We start from the raw sequence: 18,989 nt of genomic DNA, 5'->3' as shown, positions 1-18,989 counted from the left end.
CAGAATCTACTGTTTATTTTCTGTTAAGCGCTTAAGGAATCAGACCAATTTCCAGATATATATTTTTTTAAATCGGTTGCATATTTACACGTACAGCAGATACAAAGCAAAACTAGCTTTGGCCTGGAGTCATGTTTCTGGCCACCTGGTGATGTCACTTCAACTGTGCTTACTTTGCATAATGTAAAATATAAGTTTAGATCATAAAGATTTATATCAGCTTGAAAAAGGCTGTTAAATTCTAAATAAGATTTAGTAGGTTTACGCCCACTACATCTTTGTGGCTACGGCTCCTTAAAACGGCAATATCTTAATCATGCAATTCTAACAATGCATGCACCTTTATGTCTTTGCAAAGGATTACGTACGGTTGCCGGCATGGTAGCTCATGAACTTATATATTCGGGGGTTTTGAGGGTTAAGAGCATGTAGAGATAGTGTCAGCCTGCAGAGGATGAGGGATGTGTTACATGAACAGATTAAGGTTAGTCAGAAGTGCATGTTCTCTCAGGTTATGTATCTTTGCTTAAAGGTATTTGTGCGTTGCATAATACACCAACCTGAGGCAGTATAAGCACATTATTACATACAAACACATGTGCAAGCAGTCAAAATGATGCCAACAACGGGACTCCAGGTTTCAGTGCTTGCTACACTAAGGAAGGAGGAGGCCACATAAACTGTGATCTTAGATTTTCCATCATGACGAGTTTGTGTCCTACATAGCCAAGCTGTCATTTTTAATTTGTGAAAATGAGATCATGGTGAGTAATCAAATCAGTGCACCCAAACAGTATGAATAATATCCTGAATAATATTCACGCAGAACAGAACAGATTTTATCAGCTCGAGTTGACTTTGTGGGCGAACTCTGTGATCCTTGCATGAGGCCCCATTATAGTGGTTATATTTAGGGCAGTGAAGATTGTCTGCATCCGTTACATTAGCTCTAGGGCCCTCAGTGACGGTCGATGAGCAAGATGAGCATGCATGAGCCGTCTTTGTTCAGCGGTGCAGAGAAATCAACGTGATCATCGCTGACATGGATATAAAACGAGCTGGTCTACAGGCAGTTTAGTGTGTCCCTCTCCTTTCTCAGTGACCTCCCCCCCCGCATGCATTCACCTGACGTTTCCGCCTAGAGAACACACATCCATATGAGGACACTCATGACAGTTACATACGGTAGTCAAGTTGATGGCAGACACTGTCAGAAGGACATCGATTTGCTGACAGGCACTTGTGATTTTATACTGTACCTTCCTCCAGCCCTGCTGTCTCTATTCAGCAGGGCCAACTCTGAGCATTGGTTCAAGGCTTACAAAGAGTCAGCAGACAAGCTGCCAGGGCCACACCACAGACTCACAGTGTGACTGGCAATTAAATGCGGAGCCCCTGTACCTCCAAGCTACCCAATCAGGAGTGAAACCATCAAGAGGAAAGGAGGGGTGCTCCAGTGCTCCAGCTCTTCACAGCCACATTTGATTGCATTGGATTGTGGGGGCAAATCATGTTCTTTGGCGGCCGGGTGGAGGACCTTATTGCTTGATTACATCTTCAAGGGTCAGTTCACTCAAATGCCAAAAAAAGGAAAAATTCTCATTTAGTAGTATCTTGCCACACATTGGATTCCATATATCCCCACGTTATTGGTTTTCTGGCAAAAATTTCAGAGGTTCATGTCTCAAAAGTCCTGCATATAATGCAGAAAATGGTCTGTATGGCTAGATACCATTGCGGCAAGTAGAAAAACATGTATTTTTGAAATCTGGGTGAACTGACGCTTTAAATTAACGCCTGCTTCTGCTTTCACTGCGTTGCGAGAGCCTCTGGACATGCAACATAAGTTGGTCTCGTACTTGGTGTCTGCAGTATGGGCACTGCAGCGGATAAGGAAACACAATGTATGCTGTGGCGTGGCACACTTCACAGTTATTCTGACTATACTGGGAGAGTCACTGCGGTGTGACTGAGCCAGGGCATTGATTTTAATCTTTATGCTCTATTTGTATTGTGAGCGCCTGGCTGCTGTTAGTATGGCTACCAGAGTGAAGGAAATCAATGACCAAATGCACATCAACCATGTGGCTATCACTGTTATTATTGTTCTTATGGTGTTTCTGGAAGGACATTTGCTTCTTTTCGTTGGCTTTCCATGTCCACGTCATCTGACCTTATGAAGCGTATAAGTGCCGGGGCTGCAGCTTAGAAAATACTAGTTCATGCTATGGACGTACGATGTCCATCATGTTAGTGTATCACAAGGCTAATTATCTTATTGTTACCCTAATAGCGAGAGGTGACATGGGTGTGGAAATGGTTCTGCTATTTAGTTACATACTAATGAGGGGGTCCCGGCCACAGCTTGACTTCCAGAGGCCTCCTTACTCTCCTGCAGGCACACAGAGGAGATACAGGCGCCATTGGCCTCTGGGAACTGTTAGGAACTAATGGGTGGCCACTGAGGATGCCTTACAGTGCATGAAGGCATCAGAGATCACGGTTTCTCATACGGTGATCTGCCAGTCTGACCACCACTTATGTGCAAAATGAAAAGCTCAGGGAGAGGCTGAGAGACACAAATCGAGCCCTGTGAGGAAGGGGCTTTGTTGGCTCTCTTGCACCCCAGTCTCAGCCATTCCAACCTGGGTGTGAGCGGGCAGAGGGGATCAATCCTACCTGCAGGTTCTTCCTCCAGACATTGACGGCCGCAAAGGCCAGCTGCATCTGCTTCCTGCGGGCGTCTTTATGGCGCTTATAGGCAATTTCGATGAAGATGAGGAAGATCCCTGCCGCTATGCCTCCAGCCACCAGCATGAAGACCCCTATTGGCAAGGCACAGACAAACAGAAACAGAGCAGAAGTGGAGATATGTGAGCTACAACCTTCTACAACCCTGCCGCTTCCACTGAGCAGGAATGCATGGTCTTGCTCAGTGGTCGCCCCTCCTTTTTCAATCAGCTCCTACTGACGATGGCGGCTGTAAACCACACACTATTAATTGAAGACCACAACCGCACAAAGTCACAGCACAAGATACTGTACGGCACACTTCCACAGAGCACCCACGGCGACACTAAAACAACGATTTTGTAAAGGTATTGGACAAAAAAGCGCTACAGTACCTTACCACTGCAGTTTTTGTCCAATCACTTTAATGCTTTCTCTGCGCGATAAGGACCATACCTGCCATGTTTTCAAAGGTGAGTGTGGCTGGGGCATTGCTCCTTGAGTCACACTCCTGGTATCTCACCCAGGTTTTATCTAGGTCTTCCATGAAGCCATTCTCATGAGAACTGCAGGGGGTTGGGGGTGGTGGGGAGAGAGGTGACAAAGTTAATACACGCCGCAATTGACGGAATGTCGAATGACGCCGCTCACTCCCAGATAGCAACACACATGAAACGGTGATAGCAGGACATGTGACAATCAGACATAAACATGACAAACAGACAGAGAGGGAAGGAGAGGGGAGATACAGAGAGAGAAGATGTAACATAAGGCGATGCATTGGATGGTCGTAAATGGTCAATTCATGACCGGGAAATCATATTGATAAGAAACAAAAAAAGTCATACGAGTAATGCAGCTTCGGCTGGGACAGACCTGAGAATGGCCAGGGACACATTCTGTTTCCAGGGGCTGTCCTTGCGCATGCCTATGCCAAAGCCCGAACGGAAAAACAGCTCTCCCGTGGTCACCAGGTCGCACTTCTGCGAGGCTTCAAACTCCAGCACCGCAGAGTCCCAGATGAAAGCATGCAGCTTGCTGTGGGGGAGGGGGAGGGAGGAGGAGCAGGAAGGGGGGAGGAGGAGGAGGGGAAGGAGGGGGTTACGGTGCGACAGTACAATGATTTACATACACATTTACGGCTCCCACCCTTCTCTCTCTCTCGCACACCAGATCGTGTGTGTCATTCAGCGTTTACCAGCAATCTCTACCGTTGCTTATGGCCCAAATGAAATCCAATGCCAGATGGGTGAGGGCGCGTCCCCCATTGGATTCCCCCCATCTCAAAGATGTTCGTCTGGGTACAACCTGAAAAAGGGTGCTCCTCGACTCAATGTTAGCTTAGCCTCACACCGGTTCCAGTGCTTTTGACACGTCCACACTTGCTCCTGTCCCTGGGCGGCTGTCTTGGCCGGGTGATGGGCCTGGATCAGAGGGAATGCTGCAATTAAGTCTTGCCGCTTCCATCTGGTCCAGAGGTCCATGCCCCCCTCCCCCTCCCCCTTAGCTGACTGGACTGGCCCTGGTCTGTGCGCCTGATAGGTCGAGCAGCCGGCCGACACGTGCCCTGGTCGGCCCGGCCTGGCTGAGACTCACTTGTCACGCACGGCCTGGATAGCCTCGGCGGCACTCTCATAGTTGTGCTTCTCCATGTGGCGGTACATGGTGCTAAGCTCCACCTGCCGCCGGAAGTAGATGTCCACGGAGCTTTGCTTCACCGTGGCGTAGATGAACTTATCCGATGGGTTTCTCAGCTGCATAACGAGACAGGGACGAAAGACAAACAGTTGAGTAATGACAGCTAATAACTTAATGTAGAACTGATGTAGAATTGATCTACTTTTATATGTCATATTTTTATACAGATGCTGTTCTTCTGTGGTAACATGGCTCTGGTATCATCCCGTACCCACCCTTGGGTCATTGATGCCGGTGATGCGCTCCTCAGGCCGGTCCAACACCAGGAAGGCAGCCAGGTTAGCAGTATAAGAAGCTACAATGATCATGGCAAAGCCGGCCCACACCATACCAAGAATTCTCGCTGAGAAGCTGCGCGGCGCACCTGTGTGGTGAGTTCAAGTTTTGACCTTTCTGCTCGGTAGTTTTCAGATTCTGACTGGATTGGTCTTGTAGACTACCTAGCTAGATTGTTGTTTTTCTGTTGAGTAACCTACCATGCAATACTAATAAGCCCTAACGCTGTTATTACTACAACTGCTACAACTACTACTACTGCAAATAACAATAACAAGGACTATTAACCCAGTAAATAAAACAGCAATCTATAATTTACAAGACAACCCAGAACAAAAGAAATTACAAAAAATATAGTCCAGGAAAATATCAGACATGAAAAGGAAACACTGGAAGACGAACGAAACATGCAAAGGTAACTGTTGAAAGACGAGTTGCAGAAACGCTGTTCTTTACAAAATGTGATTTGAAAGGAATTCATTTGTCATCCTCAAAGAAAAACATGACAATGAGCCACAGACACCTTGAATTCTGGTCTTTTTACAACTGGAAATCTGTGTAAAGACCGACAGCAATACAGCGCACTGGGGAGTGAGGATTTGATTTTTAGTAGTGATTTTGTCTGGATTCTCATTGGCTCTGTCTCACCTTCTCCTATTCCAGAGTTCAGCAACACTCCCCAGGAGAACCACATAGCAGATGACAAGGTGAGGGCATCTTCTTCTTCTTCTTCACTGTTTACTTTAAATCTTCCAAACGGGCTAGAGGGAAAAAATTGGGAGGGTTGCAGGAGATAAAATGAGAAATTGCAGACAGCCTGTAGAGGGGAAAACCCTGGCGACCCCAGGCAGGGAAGGGAACTGAACATGAGCGAGCAAAGCAAGAGGGACACAAACTACGAAAGAAAAGAGACAAAGACGGCTGCACAGGGACAGAGCGGTGGGATGGTTGGAGCCAATCTTCACCTCTGTCTGCTTTCCTGTCCACACCAAGGGAAGATCTGCAGCACGCAGGAATGCATGTAAACGCATTCATTCATTCAGTCGTGAGTACACATGAATACACACACACACACATGGGCACGCACATACAAACACGGGTCCCCCTTGTACCTGAACCGGTCTAGTAGGTAAAGCATCACCGCCACCACATGCACCGAAAGACCCACCAGCAGCCACAGCGTGCTTTGGAACGGCTGCATGAACGAGTCCAGTGTACTGCGAGGGATTTCCTGAAAACACACACCGCAGTTGGTTGTGGATTGATAATGAACAATTTTGATCACCTTCCGTTTGCATACCAAGGAAAATACCATCCTGTTTTACAAGTTTATCTCCTTTTTAACCCATGTACGATTTATGTTGTTGCTGACAAGTTTTGCTATACAGTTTGAGATTTTTTCAAAAGTGATTTTTCTGTTGTTCCAGGAACACATTTGTGTCTGCACATGTCTGTACAGGGTGAAAATCATCAGGCAGAGTGTAGGAATTTGCTTCAGTTTGTTGGTCAATCACACAGCTTCAAGGTGGCATTCATTTTTACGGTCAGCTAAATTGCTGCTTGATTTGAAAAGTCAGCTCTGCATCACCTCATAATAGGAACTGAGAAAAATAAATGTAGATTTGCTGCATGTCTCACAAGTGGCCAGTAGATTTTAATAATATAGTAGCATTATTTGCAAAATAGTCAGATGTGACGTTAAGTATATGTGATTTGCAGCAGATGGGCTAAAACGTTAGGGCTAAAAACACTGATACAGCAGAAACTGATGGTAAATTAGGCTCCCACTGGACTTACTGGATGACTTGTTTTCACATGAATGTTGAACCAAATGCATCGCTGCATTGTCATTAACATGGTATATTGCTTATCTTTTAAATGTGACAACTTCTGCTGTCCACCTAAAGTAAAATGATAAGGATAGCATCGTGGTGGCACCTCGTACGAGCATGTTTTCTGTGTGTCTCTGAGGCAGTTTGACAAATTTCATTAAGCGTGTTTTCATTTCTCCCTGATGCATCAGCAATATGCTAGCTTTGTCACTGTTTCCATGTTTTTGTGCTGTATAAAATAACAGTTAGTTGTGGATAAAGGTCGCCATAGCAATTTGAGGATTCCTCAACTGAACGATACATGCAACTCCCCAGTGGTTGTTTGACTTGATGGAGCACCAAATAGTCTAAAGGTGAACACTTACCTTTTTAACAAGGATGGTGAGGCCTTGATATTTAAAGGGCTTGGAGAACTCGATGTACTGGGCTCGTTCGTTGTTTATAGTCAGCGGGGCAACAATCATATCAGCCAGGCCCCCCAGGAGCTCTCCCATCATGCCATTCCACTCTTTCTTGTTACTGTTGTTTACCTGAAATCCCAGATGGAAGGTGTTAACATGGCAATCAGCTATCAACCTGCTGTCGTCTAGACCACAGAATATGTCCAGGCTTTACGGATTTGGGTTAAGCCTCGCGGGGATGTAAGTTCTTGCCGTGCTCCACATCTTTGGAACTTGCTCTGTCTTACGTATCAAAAGAGATCTTGCTGTTTTTGGGAGTTCATAAGATCATGCACTGAAGAACACCAAAAGTGTAAAAATTGTGGCCAGCACAAAACAGGTTTTAATACCAAGAGATCTTCCTGGTCAGTTAAAGAAAATAGAAGAAATGGTCGGCTACCTTGTACCTAAATAATGCCATGGCATTAAAACATGGATTTAATAAGTCACGTTGCATACTGTCCATAACTATGTGTAGGCCTGTAGTTGTATGCAGTGATGGCACTGTGAGATGTAATGTTAGCTAGAGTAACGCGAGCTAAAAGTTACTGTGCTGTAAATATACAGGTATGTTAGCAAACCGTTGAGGGGATGATCTGTTGTGAATGAAGTGTCAGAAAGTAAAATTTGACTTTGTTGTGAAGAAGTTAGGGAAAGGTGCATAAGAGGGACATTCAAGGGTCTATAAATTTATAAAGGTGTCCCACTTGAGCTGGTCAGGTTAAATATAGCTAATCCTACTACAGCATTTTGTTTTTAGGTGGTGGAAGTGTCCTATCTGACATACAAAGACAAACCCTTTGCCAGGGTGCGATGAAAATGATCCAGCCCTGCTGAGACGAGACATGTTTTGCTGTGTAAGTGATGGTTTGTAATAAGCTTTTTGGTATCTAAATGATGTGTGTGTATGTATTTTCCCATCAATAAGGCAGTAAAAAATAAAATAGTTAAATGTTTTCCCTTTTTCCCTCTTTTGTTCTGTTTTATGTGATATGATGTTCCTTCATATTACAGCTAATCGGCACCCTATGACTGCTTATTGCAGTCATAAAGTGGAGCTTATTATAGTGATTATATATATGGTGACCATTACTGTTGGTGGAGTAAAATGAAAAGATTTTCTGAAGTTATGTAATTAAGTAACGTGAGATACTCCATGCAACATGTGCCTCATGCAAAAATATAACAAACGTGACTGTTGATGTAAAACTGACCCGCTCCTGAGTTCCGAATTTCCCATCAGCCACCAGGTGCACCTCATACGTAAAGTTCATGGTCATAGCCAACTTGATCAGGAGATCAATACAGAAGCCGTAACAACACTGGGGTACAATTGGGCGTCCTGTAACAAAACCAGCAACAGTTGCAAGTTACAATCACTCTTGAGGAAATGAGTTAGACTTTTTTTTTTTTTTTAATCCAAAGGCGGCGCACGTAGACGGAACAAAATGCATGACACAGTGCACTGCAGACAACCACACACAATCACGCTGCTTGCCAGAAACACAGCATACAGACCAAGCATGTCCCAGCATCCCGACAACCTCTCATTCTGAATGGCACACTCAGCTACATGCATACATATATAGATACCTACTGCATATATATGTATGCATCTCCAGTGGGTGTTTGGCGGGTGCAGTAAAAGCACAGTGATAATATAAACGTCCCTGATGTGTTACCTGGGATGGTCTCATTGGGCCCAGTGCAGATAACCTTTTTAATTAAGACTCCATTTAATGTCATTTCCTCCTTGCATGTTCCATCCGGCTGAGTGGGTTTCACATACACAAATGGCTCCTGGTGTATCGTCACTATCTACAACAGACGGGACAGAAAGCTGTTTATCACGCACTCAGAGCCGGTTCCGTCTCGATCCCGAGGGACTTGAGTGCGGCACAGCGAGAGAGAGAGAAAAAAACACTTGGAAAAACCCGGCAGATACACAAATACCCGTATAGAAACTCCACAGATACACATGGACGAGCAAAGACAGACAGATGAATGTAAAAATAACTGACAAGGATACAGATGAGAGGTTCTTTTCAAGCCTATGAGAAATTTGAAGAGATAAAAGTCATAGCAAATATGTCACTGCTGCCTTTATGAACATAGATTAACTTCATTCCCCCCAGAGAAACAAATGTCAGCGCACTGTCCAACACGAGTATATCAGCTCAGGTCCGTCCTCTATCCTTGTAGACATTAAAGTCACATTGCAGCAGCGAAGCGGAGGCACCCTACCTTTAATCGAGTGGACATCTGGAAGCCCTGTGGTTTCTCGGTCTCTCCTCCGGGCCAGATGATCTTCCGCTGATTGTTCATCACCACCTGCAGCGATGCCACGCACATATACGGTATTATAGGTGAGTGCTGACAGAAGGCTTACTGCTGATGAGGCTCCAACACTGTGGGTGAGCATCACTAATGAGTCAGCTTTATATAACCACAGCTCAGCGGTTCTTTTATTTACTTCATCGACCTCTGACCTGTGCATCATTCAGGAACTTATTATTATCACACCTATCAACAGGGAACTGAAGTGCTGATCCTCGCAGTCCTTACTGCTTGCTGTGTTTACATGGCAGGCCTGTGTAAATAACCACCATTAATTATATATGAATATATTTTTATATTAGGCTGATCTAGCTTTCCCACACTTTCAACCACATCTCATCTCTTTAATGAGGGAAATCTAGCAAAGCTATTAAAAACTATCCATAATTGGAATGTAGCACTAACATCCTGAATTTCAGCATCTTGGTTGTCGTACTGTATTGAAATAAATGGGAAGCAGAGGCTGCCTGAAAGGTAGGACGTCTATTTGAAAAATCAGGTGCATTGTGAAATGATGCCATGAGGTTCTTTAAAAACATTTTCTCTTTATCCCTGTTTTATACCCAGGGCTGATGAAGGACATGGTGTGCTTTCATTGTCAGGTACATGCAGCTCCTGCTTGCCATCTAGAGTTGAGAGCTGTTAACAGTGAACAAATGCGCAATCCTCTTGCAGAGCAGAAAAACATGCATAGTTCATGACAAGCGATGATTCAACCAAAGGTTACCTGGCACGACAGCAGTCTGTCCTTAAAAATCACTTTCAAAACTTTACAGCCACTTTTAATGCTTAAATAGTAGCTTAGCACCACCTGAAAATCTAAACAGCAAATATTTGAAATACCCCACTATGACAAATTCACTATGACAGACCACTGCTGCATCCTACCGGCTTTGGCTGAACTGCAGAGTGTTTCTTTGCAGACTGAGGACTGTGGAGTTGCCCTACATTAACTGCATTGTACTATAGATAGAAAACTGGAGCTGCATGTCCAGTATGAATATAAAGGAAGATGACTATGTACATGGAGTCGACACAACATACACGTGGGCAGTAAGTGGAAAATAGGGAATGGACCTCTATTCTTAGATATCTATGCATTTGCGTTGCAGCTGTGTCAGATCCGTCCGTCAGTTTACCTGCGTTCCATTGTATATGCCGACTTGAATGAGTCGACTCTTCTGGTAGTTGAGTATACTGTAGTGGGCATACTTCCTGTCTCCGTCGTCATTGAACTCCACACGTCCCGTGAGGCCCTCTGGGTATTTAGATGACATCAGCACCCTGTGGGAAGCAAATGAAAATGATCATTTGTGTGAATGAGCACACGTGTGTTCATGCATGGATATCACGTGTCATCTGTGAGGTGTCTAACGGTGCATTTTATTGTATATCGTTGGGCTCTCAGTTCAGTGCATGTGGTAAACCGACTGATTCGCCACAGCTGAAAACATGCTGATCACGGCAGAGCTGTGGTTGTTGAGCTGTGAGGATATCTGCCGGTTTTCTCACCACATCTGTTTGGAAGCAGCGCATTAAGTCTTTGTTATGCTGCTGAGAAACTGGGTCAGTCGAAACTCATTCATTTCATTGGAAGTGACAGATACAGGGTTTCCAGTGCATTCTGGAAAACCTGATGAACATGTAACTCTGAGAGACAGCTCTCCAGTCAAAACTTGCAGAGCTGATCAATTGTTAATATACAAACGTTGGTTAGTGCAGCTTTAAAGGTGGGTTGGCTCTGTAAATTGGAAACAATTCTTGATATATTCTGTACAAATATCTTAAAAATGGTTGGGTTCCAGTGTTGTTTTTTTCTGATCTTGTTTATCATAATAACTGATAATCTTAACACAACCTGAAGCAATGGGCCTCGCTCACCGTTTAAAGAGTGGCCCTGTTTTCCAGATGTTGGTGTTGCCCACGCATCCTCTCGGGGGTTCTGTGATATTCTCCTTCTCAAAGAGCTCCTGGATGGACTGAGCCACCACGGCCACGGCATCATTGATATGTGCTGACTCATTCTTCCCGTTGATGAGCTGGAGGCCGATCAGACCTGAGACCAGGCCGACAACAAAAGATAATCACTGACCTGAGCAGACTGCAGCCTCTCAGGATCCTTTTGCAATGCACAAAGTGGATAAAAAACTTATAGGGCCTCCAGTTTAGACATCCTGAGTAAAGGTCAGACATCAGCTGCATGATCCATCTTCCGTGCCTGTTAATCCCAGGGAAGATTACTCAGAAAATGTCCACATCTTGCCATTTACGAGACGAGGCAACAGAATAAATGGATCATTTTTCTGATGTTGCTACTGGTGACCTTTTCACAGCATGTATAAAGAGTCCCTTGAAGTTGGATCTATTTTTTTTTTGGCCTTTTCAGCTAAGGTTTGGGAATCAGCACAGGCAAAGCATTATTTGTGTTAGGAACAAACAAAAATGCCATCAAACCTAAATTTAAACCAGGCAACAATCCAACTTCAGCTAAGTTTTCTGATTGCAACCAGGTCCATCAGCCTTGCAGACTCCTGCAAGAAGCTGCGGTGCAGGTGGGAGAGACTGGACATGGACAGGACAACAAACGCACTGCAGGGGTTGGTTGTGTTTAGAGTGCGCAGACGCTCGACGTTTGTGATCACAAAGTGATAGAATACTGTGAGAGACTTGTGAGAAATATCCAGGGGTAGAGACAAGAAAGGCTGTTGTAGCTTACCATTCTATCAGTTATCTGTTGCAAAAATCTCCCTTTATCATTCATTAGAAACCAGGGTATTAATAGGGCAGGATAGGACAATGAATTACTTTAAGATAACCCAAGACATACACATGTAAACTAAAAACTGAGTGTACTGTAGATACACAGCAGATTTAAACCTTTAAACACATAATGCTTAAACGTTTAAATGCTGAACACACAACAAGCACTTATACAGTTAATCGTGTAATGCATCCATCCTTAAATGGTTAATCCCTCTAATCCCGCATGTGTTATGACGGGCCTCTGAGTGAAGCCGCGGGTTAACCCGTGGCTACATTCCCGCTGATCTCCGCTGGATGAACGTACCGTCTGGCGCCTCGCTCAGGGCTTTACCCGACATCTCCCGCTCGCCCACCAGCCACACGTAGCCCGAGCCCGTCATGTTGAGGAAGCGGGCGGCCTTGTACACCGCGGCAGCGTCCTCCTCACTGGGATTTGCCATGTGTGGAGAAAAGAGAAAATAACCTATTTTGTTGTGTAAGGAAGACATTTTGTGCTCATTTTTTTGGTGCGAGTGATGAATTCACAGTTGTTTGGGATTGGTGCATGTCCAACTGATTCCAGCAAGTAGCTATACCCTGTAAAAGTAAATGCAGCTACACCTACACCTGTGTTGTAGATGATGATAAGTTGACCTTGTACCCTGGTAGCTGTGATTAGTTGAGGTCGAACATGCAGTCTGCAGTGTTTCTTGGCTAAATCATGGCAAGGATGGTCGTCTAATCTGACAAAGCTATAATCTCGAAAGGCTGACATTGTGTGGTGTTGTGTCTGTTGATCCCCACACTGTCATTTTTTGCATGGCTGCACTATGACATCGAAGGGTAATCAAGATACATTGACAAAATTTACATGTTGACTATAACTGAACATTACGATCCACAACAGGTTCCAGCAGAAGGCTTAATTTGAATTAGGTTTAGGATAGAGCTGAAATGAGTAGTTCATTAATTGATTAGTCGATCAACAACTGATCAGTTTTTTGAAGTCAAAAAGACCAAAAAATCCCCAGTTCCAACTTCTCCCTTTTGGGGATTTGCTGTTTTTCTTTGTCTAATATTGAAAATAAAATAAAATAATGAATAGTAAATAAAATTTTGGTGCTTTTAAAGACATGAACTTGCACCTTAGTGTATAGTTATGACATTTTGTGATATTTTCTAGAGCAAACGATTAATCAAGAAAATAATCAGTAGACTAATCAATACTGAAAACAATCGGTAGCTGCAGCCGTACTCAGTTCTATCTCGGGTCGTGGGTAGGTGTGATACCTATGATACGGTACCTTCACTGATGCTCCGTCTGACAGTTTGCATGAAACAGATGTGTAGCTCGGGATGAAACGCTCACCTGGCGGACAGGATGATGACTCGGGCCTCCAGCTCTTTCGCCTCCAGCAGCAGGGCAGTTAAGTTAGTCTCCTGGCTGAACTGGAGGACTTTCTCTGCCTGTGATCGGGGCATAAGAAAGGTCAAGCCAGCTACTTTTCCCTACCTTAGACACCATGCTGCCTCTTTACCTGCTTGGTTCGAGCTTGGTCGATTTTGTTTGAAAACGGGAGACAGAGATAAAAAGGAAAGCGATCCAGGGGAACCGGCTGAACTAAAAAAAAAAAAAAAAAAAAAAAGCTTGAAGGGAAAAAAAACTTTTGCATTTGTTCGCATGCAAACTGAGGGTTATCAAGGCTCCAAAGAAGGACGTGCATGTGTTAGGTAGGGGGAAGAAGAAGGTCAATGCAACCAGTAACTAAAAACGGGTGAAGGGGGGTGAGGGGGACGTTTTCCCCCAACAAAAAACTGCTGAAAACTAGGGAAGTGCTACAGAACAGGAGGAAGTAGCATCTGGGAAACGGTTTTATCCCACACTACCGGTTCTCCACAAAGGAATGAACTTGCAAACTCTTTTTGTGTGTGAGTGTGTGTGTTCTGAGTACATGCATTCCTTTATTGAAGGAGAAAATGAAAATGATAAAAGCGGGGCGCTGTTCACTGATTTCTTTTTTTTCTGTAATGACCGAAAATTATAGATTTTCCATAACAAAATCATTCTTCATTTAAATCATAGGGAAATGTCTCAAAGTAAAAATTAAAGAAAACACGTGCTACCAAGAGAGGGACATTTCTGGGTCGGCTGGTGACTGGTTTGGGCTGGTTTCTAGTTGCTACGTTTGGAAAGTTGGTGGGCGGCGTGCATTGACCATGCAAATATACCTTAGGTCCTCGCTTGTTGTCATAGGACAGTTGGTCGAGGTTTTCATAGTTCCTTTTTTTATTCTGATGAGTAATGTGCACAGAGAAAATATGCAGACACAGAAAAATATTATAAACAGTTGAAAATGGAGGGCAGTAAAGCATTCCAACAAATCTCCACTTTTCTGCTTCAAATTGGGATCTTTAACAGTGGGGCTTGCAAAGAACATCAGAGATGACCGCTTTCTAATAATGCTGACATCATGTGTGCTTGTTAAAGCTATCAAACACCATAAAGGACGAATGTAATTACTGGACTCAATGCATAAATTATCAGAGTTGCTGATTCAGCTGCATTGATTAGCTGCATGTATAAGAAATAACTGAATCAAAACACTCTGGCTTCAACAGTAATCAATAGAAAATGCTTTGAAATCATTAGAGAACTGCAAACACCAACACACCATTAAAGTCCTTCTGGCTTCCTCCAGCAAATATAAGAAATAAAGCTAAAATAAGAGCTCATTAAAAGTTTTCTGGTATGTAAACCTGCAAAACTACACAAGCAAATGTCTCATCTATTCAACCGTCTGTTGAGGTTTCCAAATTCCATTTGCCAACTTCAGAGGCTGCCACTAGTTCTACACTTTATGTTATTAACAAGAGTGACCAGCACGGCACATCAGACACTAGAAACCAGCATGACATCCACTGCAAATGTGAACTGTATGGATTTATTTTTATTTAATGGCTGATACAACTGCAGTTACCAATTTAATTGTGATTTACAAAATCAAACTGATTCAGTTCAAAAAAGGCAAAAGCTCTACTCAACCTTAGATCACAAAAAAAGCCAATAATTCACACTCTAATCACAGCTTGTGATGTAGTTAATGCTGCACAGCTTCAGAGAGATTTTGGAAAACAAAAAGTGAGTATTAAATACTAAGAAAAACACACTATTTGTAAGTTTAACTGGCGGTGGCATTTCAAAGACATCTGAAGACTAATCATTTCTTGTTGGTATGAAATGTAACAGTAAGCTGATTTTTGTGTACCAACGGCTAAAAGAGAAATTGTATAAAGATTAGCACAGCTAGTCTGCAGTATAGACTCTGGTCACAGCACAACACAGTGACTCAGGTTAACCTCAATTCGAAGGCGTCACCATTTTGGACTGCAGTCCGGGTCTGCAGTCTCTAAGAGGAGAGACTCTGGAGTCTGGAGTCTGAGACAGGGAGCCATTTTGCAGGAAAACACATCATCTTTCTGCTTCACAGGGTTTCCTTCACAGCTGCCTGGCTTCACAGCTCACACTTCAGTGCACTCTGGGTCCGTTTCCCTCCCTGCATCAGTACAAACTCTTCCATTCGCAGCTGACAGCTTTGAAGACCTATTACACAATTCTGACGCCATCGAGAACTTTGTGTTGAGAGGTAATCGTTAAACCCCTGAATCAAAATCACCAAAGAGGTTTTATCCAAACTGAAGGGGTGCAAGCGACACATTTCTTGTGCAAAAACACTATACCAAACTGTCAGTGGGAATGAAGATAATTCCATTTCCTTATTTTGTTAAGGCAAAGCTCTAAAAATCTGTAATTTTTTAAAAGATGGAAGAATAATGTTGTACAACAGAACTAAATTGTGCAAAACACTGTTGACACTGGAAAAAATGAAAAATCCCACTAAGAGAGATGTTTTTTTCTTTTTGTTGAGAAAGCTGAAATATTAAGACTTGTCTGATGAGAGCATTGTAATCACAGTCCAGTGACACTTTAGCTACTATGTCATTTCCAAGCTGCCACTCAGAACTGCAGCATAGAATGAGAGATTTTATGTATCTTCAGCCTGCTTTTCATTATAACATCCAGCAGCACAAAAAAAAAACTGGCTTTGTCTTTTTTCCCCCAGAGATTTCTGAGCGCTCTATTTTTGTATCCTCAGCCAGGCATTAATATTTCATGTTGTGTTGGTCACGTTTGCACTCTGACTAAGTCCACTGTGTCCACAGCCTTTTTGCTGGTGGTGACAGTGATCCCCCTGTGACTGCGTGACCTCGCTAACAGCTCGCCGGGAAGCTAAAAATAACGTGAATTTACTGCGTTTATGAGGCTCCGCAGTGATTAACGAGAATAACACCTCTTTCACTTAGAGCAGAATGTGACAGCGCTGCAATCTGTCCAGACTAACATCCTTCTCTATCACCTGAAGCAGCCGAAGCCGTCGCTGCATTTGCAGGTTAGCCATTTAGCTGATCCCATCATCCAAGCAAACGTACAATAAAAGATTGATTGTTATGTTTCACCAGCCCGCTGATGTTCTGACGTACGCAGGACGCAGAAAATGAGCTAAGTAGCTGTGTGGGGCACTTTGCCACCAGGCTAACATTTTTTCTTCATCACTTCCTGATAGTACCAAACAGAAAGTCTCCGAACGCCAGGCAACGAAACTTTAGAGCTTTAACAAAATTAGTTTTTTAATGGACTTTTTATATGCAGTTTCCACTCTACCAAACCATCATTTACCAGATAAGGCTGGTGTATGTTTTTCTTATTGTGAAAAACTCTCTCAAACCAACAATGTGCTATCTTTCAAAACAGGCCACAAAAACAGAAGAAAGTTTCATTTTGTTCGCTAAGCTCAGTCATTTCCTAAAACAGCTGGGCACTGGAGGTTTTAACAAGCCGCACTGAAAACAGTGTCGTTACAGGGCGACTATTTTTAGTTGCGGATTAATGAACATTTGGCAATTGAGTGAGTATTTACAGCAGCGGGACAATGTATCTGTGATGACTTCAAAATAAGCTGCAGTGCGTGTTTTCATGGTAATCCAGTGCAACAGTGTGGCAAACTGACGTGTTTTTAATCGTTTTTGGACAACCATGGAGCTCTATGACCCAGAGGAATAACTTACGTCAGATTTTAGATACACACAGAATAATTTTTAGGAGGCTCCATTCATTGTCGGTTTTGGTCTTTCCAGTTGACAGTAAGAGAAATATCTAATATGACCAGCCTCACCCTTTGAGTTTCACCAAGTTTTCAGTGTAATTATTGCTGCACACATTTGGAGAGCTTCTCAAATTAATCATCCCCAGGGCCTGAAAATGCTCGAGCTGGCCCTGCAGTCAAGACTAAATTATGGGTACTCAAAGCCTCATAGTAGAGAGAGTTGCAGCAACTCCTCTCAGTACTACGGGATTGAATGGGACGCACATTTCGAGATCTAAATCAGATGATACAAAGATAAAAGGAACTTCCTGGATTCTCATCAAAGGCTTTTAATACGCTAATTTCTCCTCTCTAGCTCGGGATGTGAGTCATCTAGATGATCTGACTGTATCACTGTTTGAACTGCGCAGATGTGGCTGCACGAGCCACCGCGATTAATCCAGATGTTTGAAATGCTTTCCTACGCGTGGCTGGTAATCAATACTGATCCCGGTCACTTACTTTAAGCAGCTTTCACTTTAGCTGCCTTCTGTGAATTACCTCGGGTCTGTGTCATATTCAGCCTCTCATCAGCTTCTGATTTAATTAAATCTCTGAATCAGGACTCATTTCAATCTGCCGCACAATTACAGCAAAGAGCCCCAGAGAGGGACAAGCATCACGGAGTATAACAGAGAAAAATATCCCAAGGTGATTTCATCTTATTAAATGGATGCAATAGATGGCAGTCGTTTTTACCCCCCTCTCTCGCTCTCTCTGTTCCTAAAGGGCACACATCATCGCAGTCTCAAGTCTGTTTTGGCTCAAAGAAGATCAGCATTTCGCTGACCCACATACACAGCTCAGAGCTACACTTAAAATGGATGCATCAGTGGTATCTGAAAAGATACTCTCATATCTTGTGAACATGACCTAGCAGGGTGCAATAAACACAAGGCCTTGGTGTACAATAAGGAAGCCGCCCATTCATCACACACCGGGAGGGGAGAAACGCCTGACTTCCACCATGGCCTCAATAAAACACTTCAGTCTGTGATGGTTTACAAAGCCCCACGTTAAAGTCCACTATTTGGCTCCCATTGTGGATAGACACAGGATAATTTGGACTATGGTGAAAAGCAACGTGAGGATGAGCAAATAAACATACAAACTTTTGTCAGATTAGACCACATTAGACGCTGTTGATGCCTCTAGGAATGTTAGCCAATGTTTACACAATGGTGAGAAAGAGATGTGGCCACACAACAGAAAGGAAAACAGTTACATACATAGAAGACCTTTGAGGTTTAAAAAACCTTACAAACTCGCGCACTCATGCTCACACACTCTGGGGGGGCCGGGGGCCGCAGCGTCTCACCTTTGTTTCCCGCTCCTCCAGGAGGGTCTCCAGCCTCTTTTGAGCAGCCCGCCCCTCGTGGTCGTCGCTCACAATCAGGATGATGTGGTTCCAGTTGAACTCGCGCATCAGGTCGAACCACACGTGCGCCTGGTGGGAGTAGGGAGGGACTGTCCGCAGGAAGGACAGGTGGATGCTCTGAGGAGCACGATTAATTCATAATTAGGACATGCATGATATTGTCATAAGTATGTGAGCCCTGTCTACTACCCGGTCTTTTTCCTGTAATATACATATAACATATAAGTGACTGTCCACATAAATATTTTTTAATGCACACAAAAATAAGTATTGTGGTGTATAAATGTAAAACAAATCCACATGCAGAGAATACGGTTCACAGATGTACGTCTGATGCACACACAGAAGGCTTTTA

At 43.6% G+C, this 18,989-nt stretch overlaps 1 protein-coding gene across 3 annotated transcripts in view; it reads right to left on the bottom strand.

Moving 5' to 3' along the window:
• Positions 1–18,989, bottom strand: part of grin1a (glutamate receptor, ionotropic, N-methyl D-aspartate 1a) — a 31,904-nt gene that overhangs the window by 8,001 nt on the left and 4,914 nt on the right. For 2 of the 3 annotated variants that reach the window (XM_041959887.1, XM_041959888.1), the window contains exons 3-19: positions 18,575–18,751; positions 14,285–14,347; positions 13,425–13,522; positions 12,381–12,502; positions 11,195–11,369; positions 10,453–10,597; positions 9,221–9,307; positions 8,659–8,794; positions 8,191–8,318; positions 6,902–7,066; positions 5,817–5,935; positions 5,353–5,465; positions 4,644–4,792; positions 4,327–4,484; positions 3,607–3,768; positions 3,187–3,296; positions 2,680–2,825 (exon numbers count right to left, since the gene is read on the bottom strand). In XM_041959887.1, coding sequence (XP_041815821.1) covers positions 2,680–2,825; positions 3,187–3,296; positions 3,607–3,768; positions 4,327–4,484; positions 4,644–4,792; positions 5,353–5,465; positions 5,817–5,935; positions 6,902–7,066; positions 8,191–8,318; positions 8,659–8,794; positions 9,221–9,307; positions 10,453–10,597; positions 11,195–11,369; positions 12,381–12,502; positions 13,425–13,522; positions 14,285–14,347; positions 18,575–18,751 — 2,253 coding nt within the window. The remainder of the gene's footprint in view (positions 1–2,679; positions 2,826–3,186; positions 3,297–3,606; positions 3,769–4,326; positions 4,485–4,643; positions 4,793–5,352; positions 5,466–5,816; positions 5,936–6,901; positions 7,067–8,190; positions 8,319–8,658; positions 8,795–9,220; positions 9,308–10,452; positions 10,598–11,194; positions 11,370–12,380; positions 12,503–13,424; positions 13,523–14,284; positions 14,348–18,574; positions 18,752–18,989) is intronic. The other variant, XM_041959889.1, reaches the window with a different exon arrangement.

Source organism: Chelmon rostratus, chromosome 19 (genome assembly GCF_017976325.1).
Source record: "Chelmon rostratus isolate fCheRos1 chromosome 19, fCheRos1.pri, whole genome shotgun sequence".
Taxonomy (NCBI): domain Eukaryota; kingdom Metazoa; phylum Chordata; class Actinopteri; order Chaetodontiformes; family Chaetodontidae; genus Chelmon; species Chelmon rostratus.
This window is presented reverse-complemented; position numbering and strand designations above follow the sequence as displayed.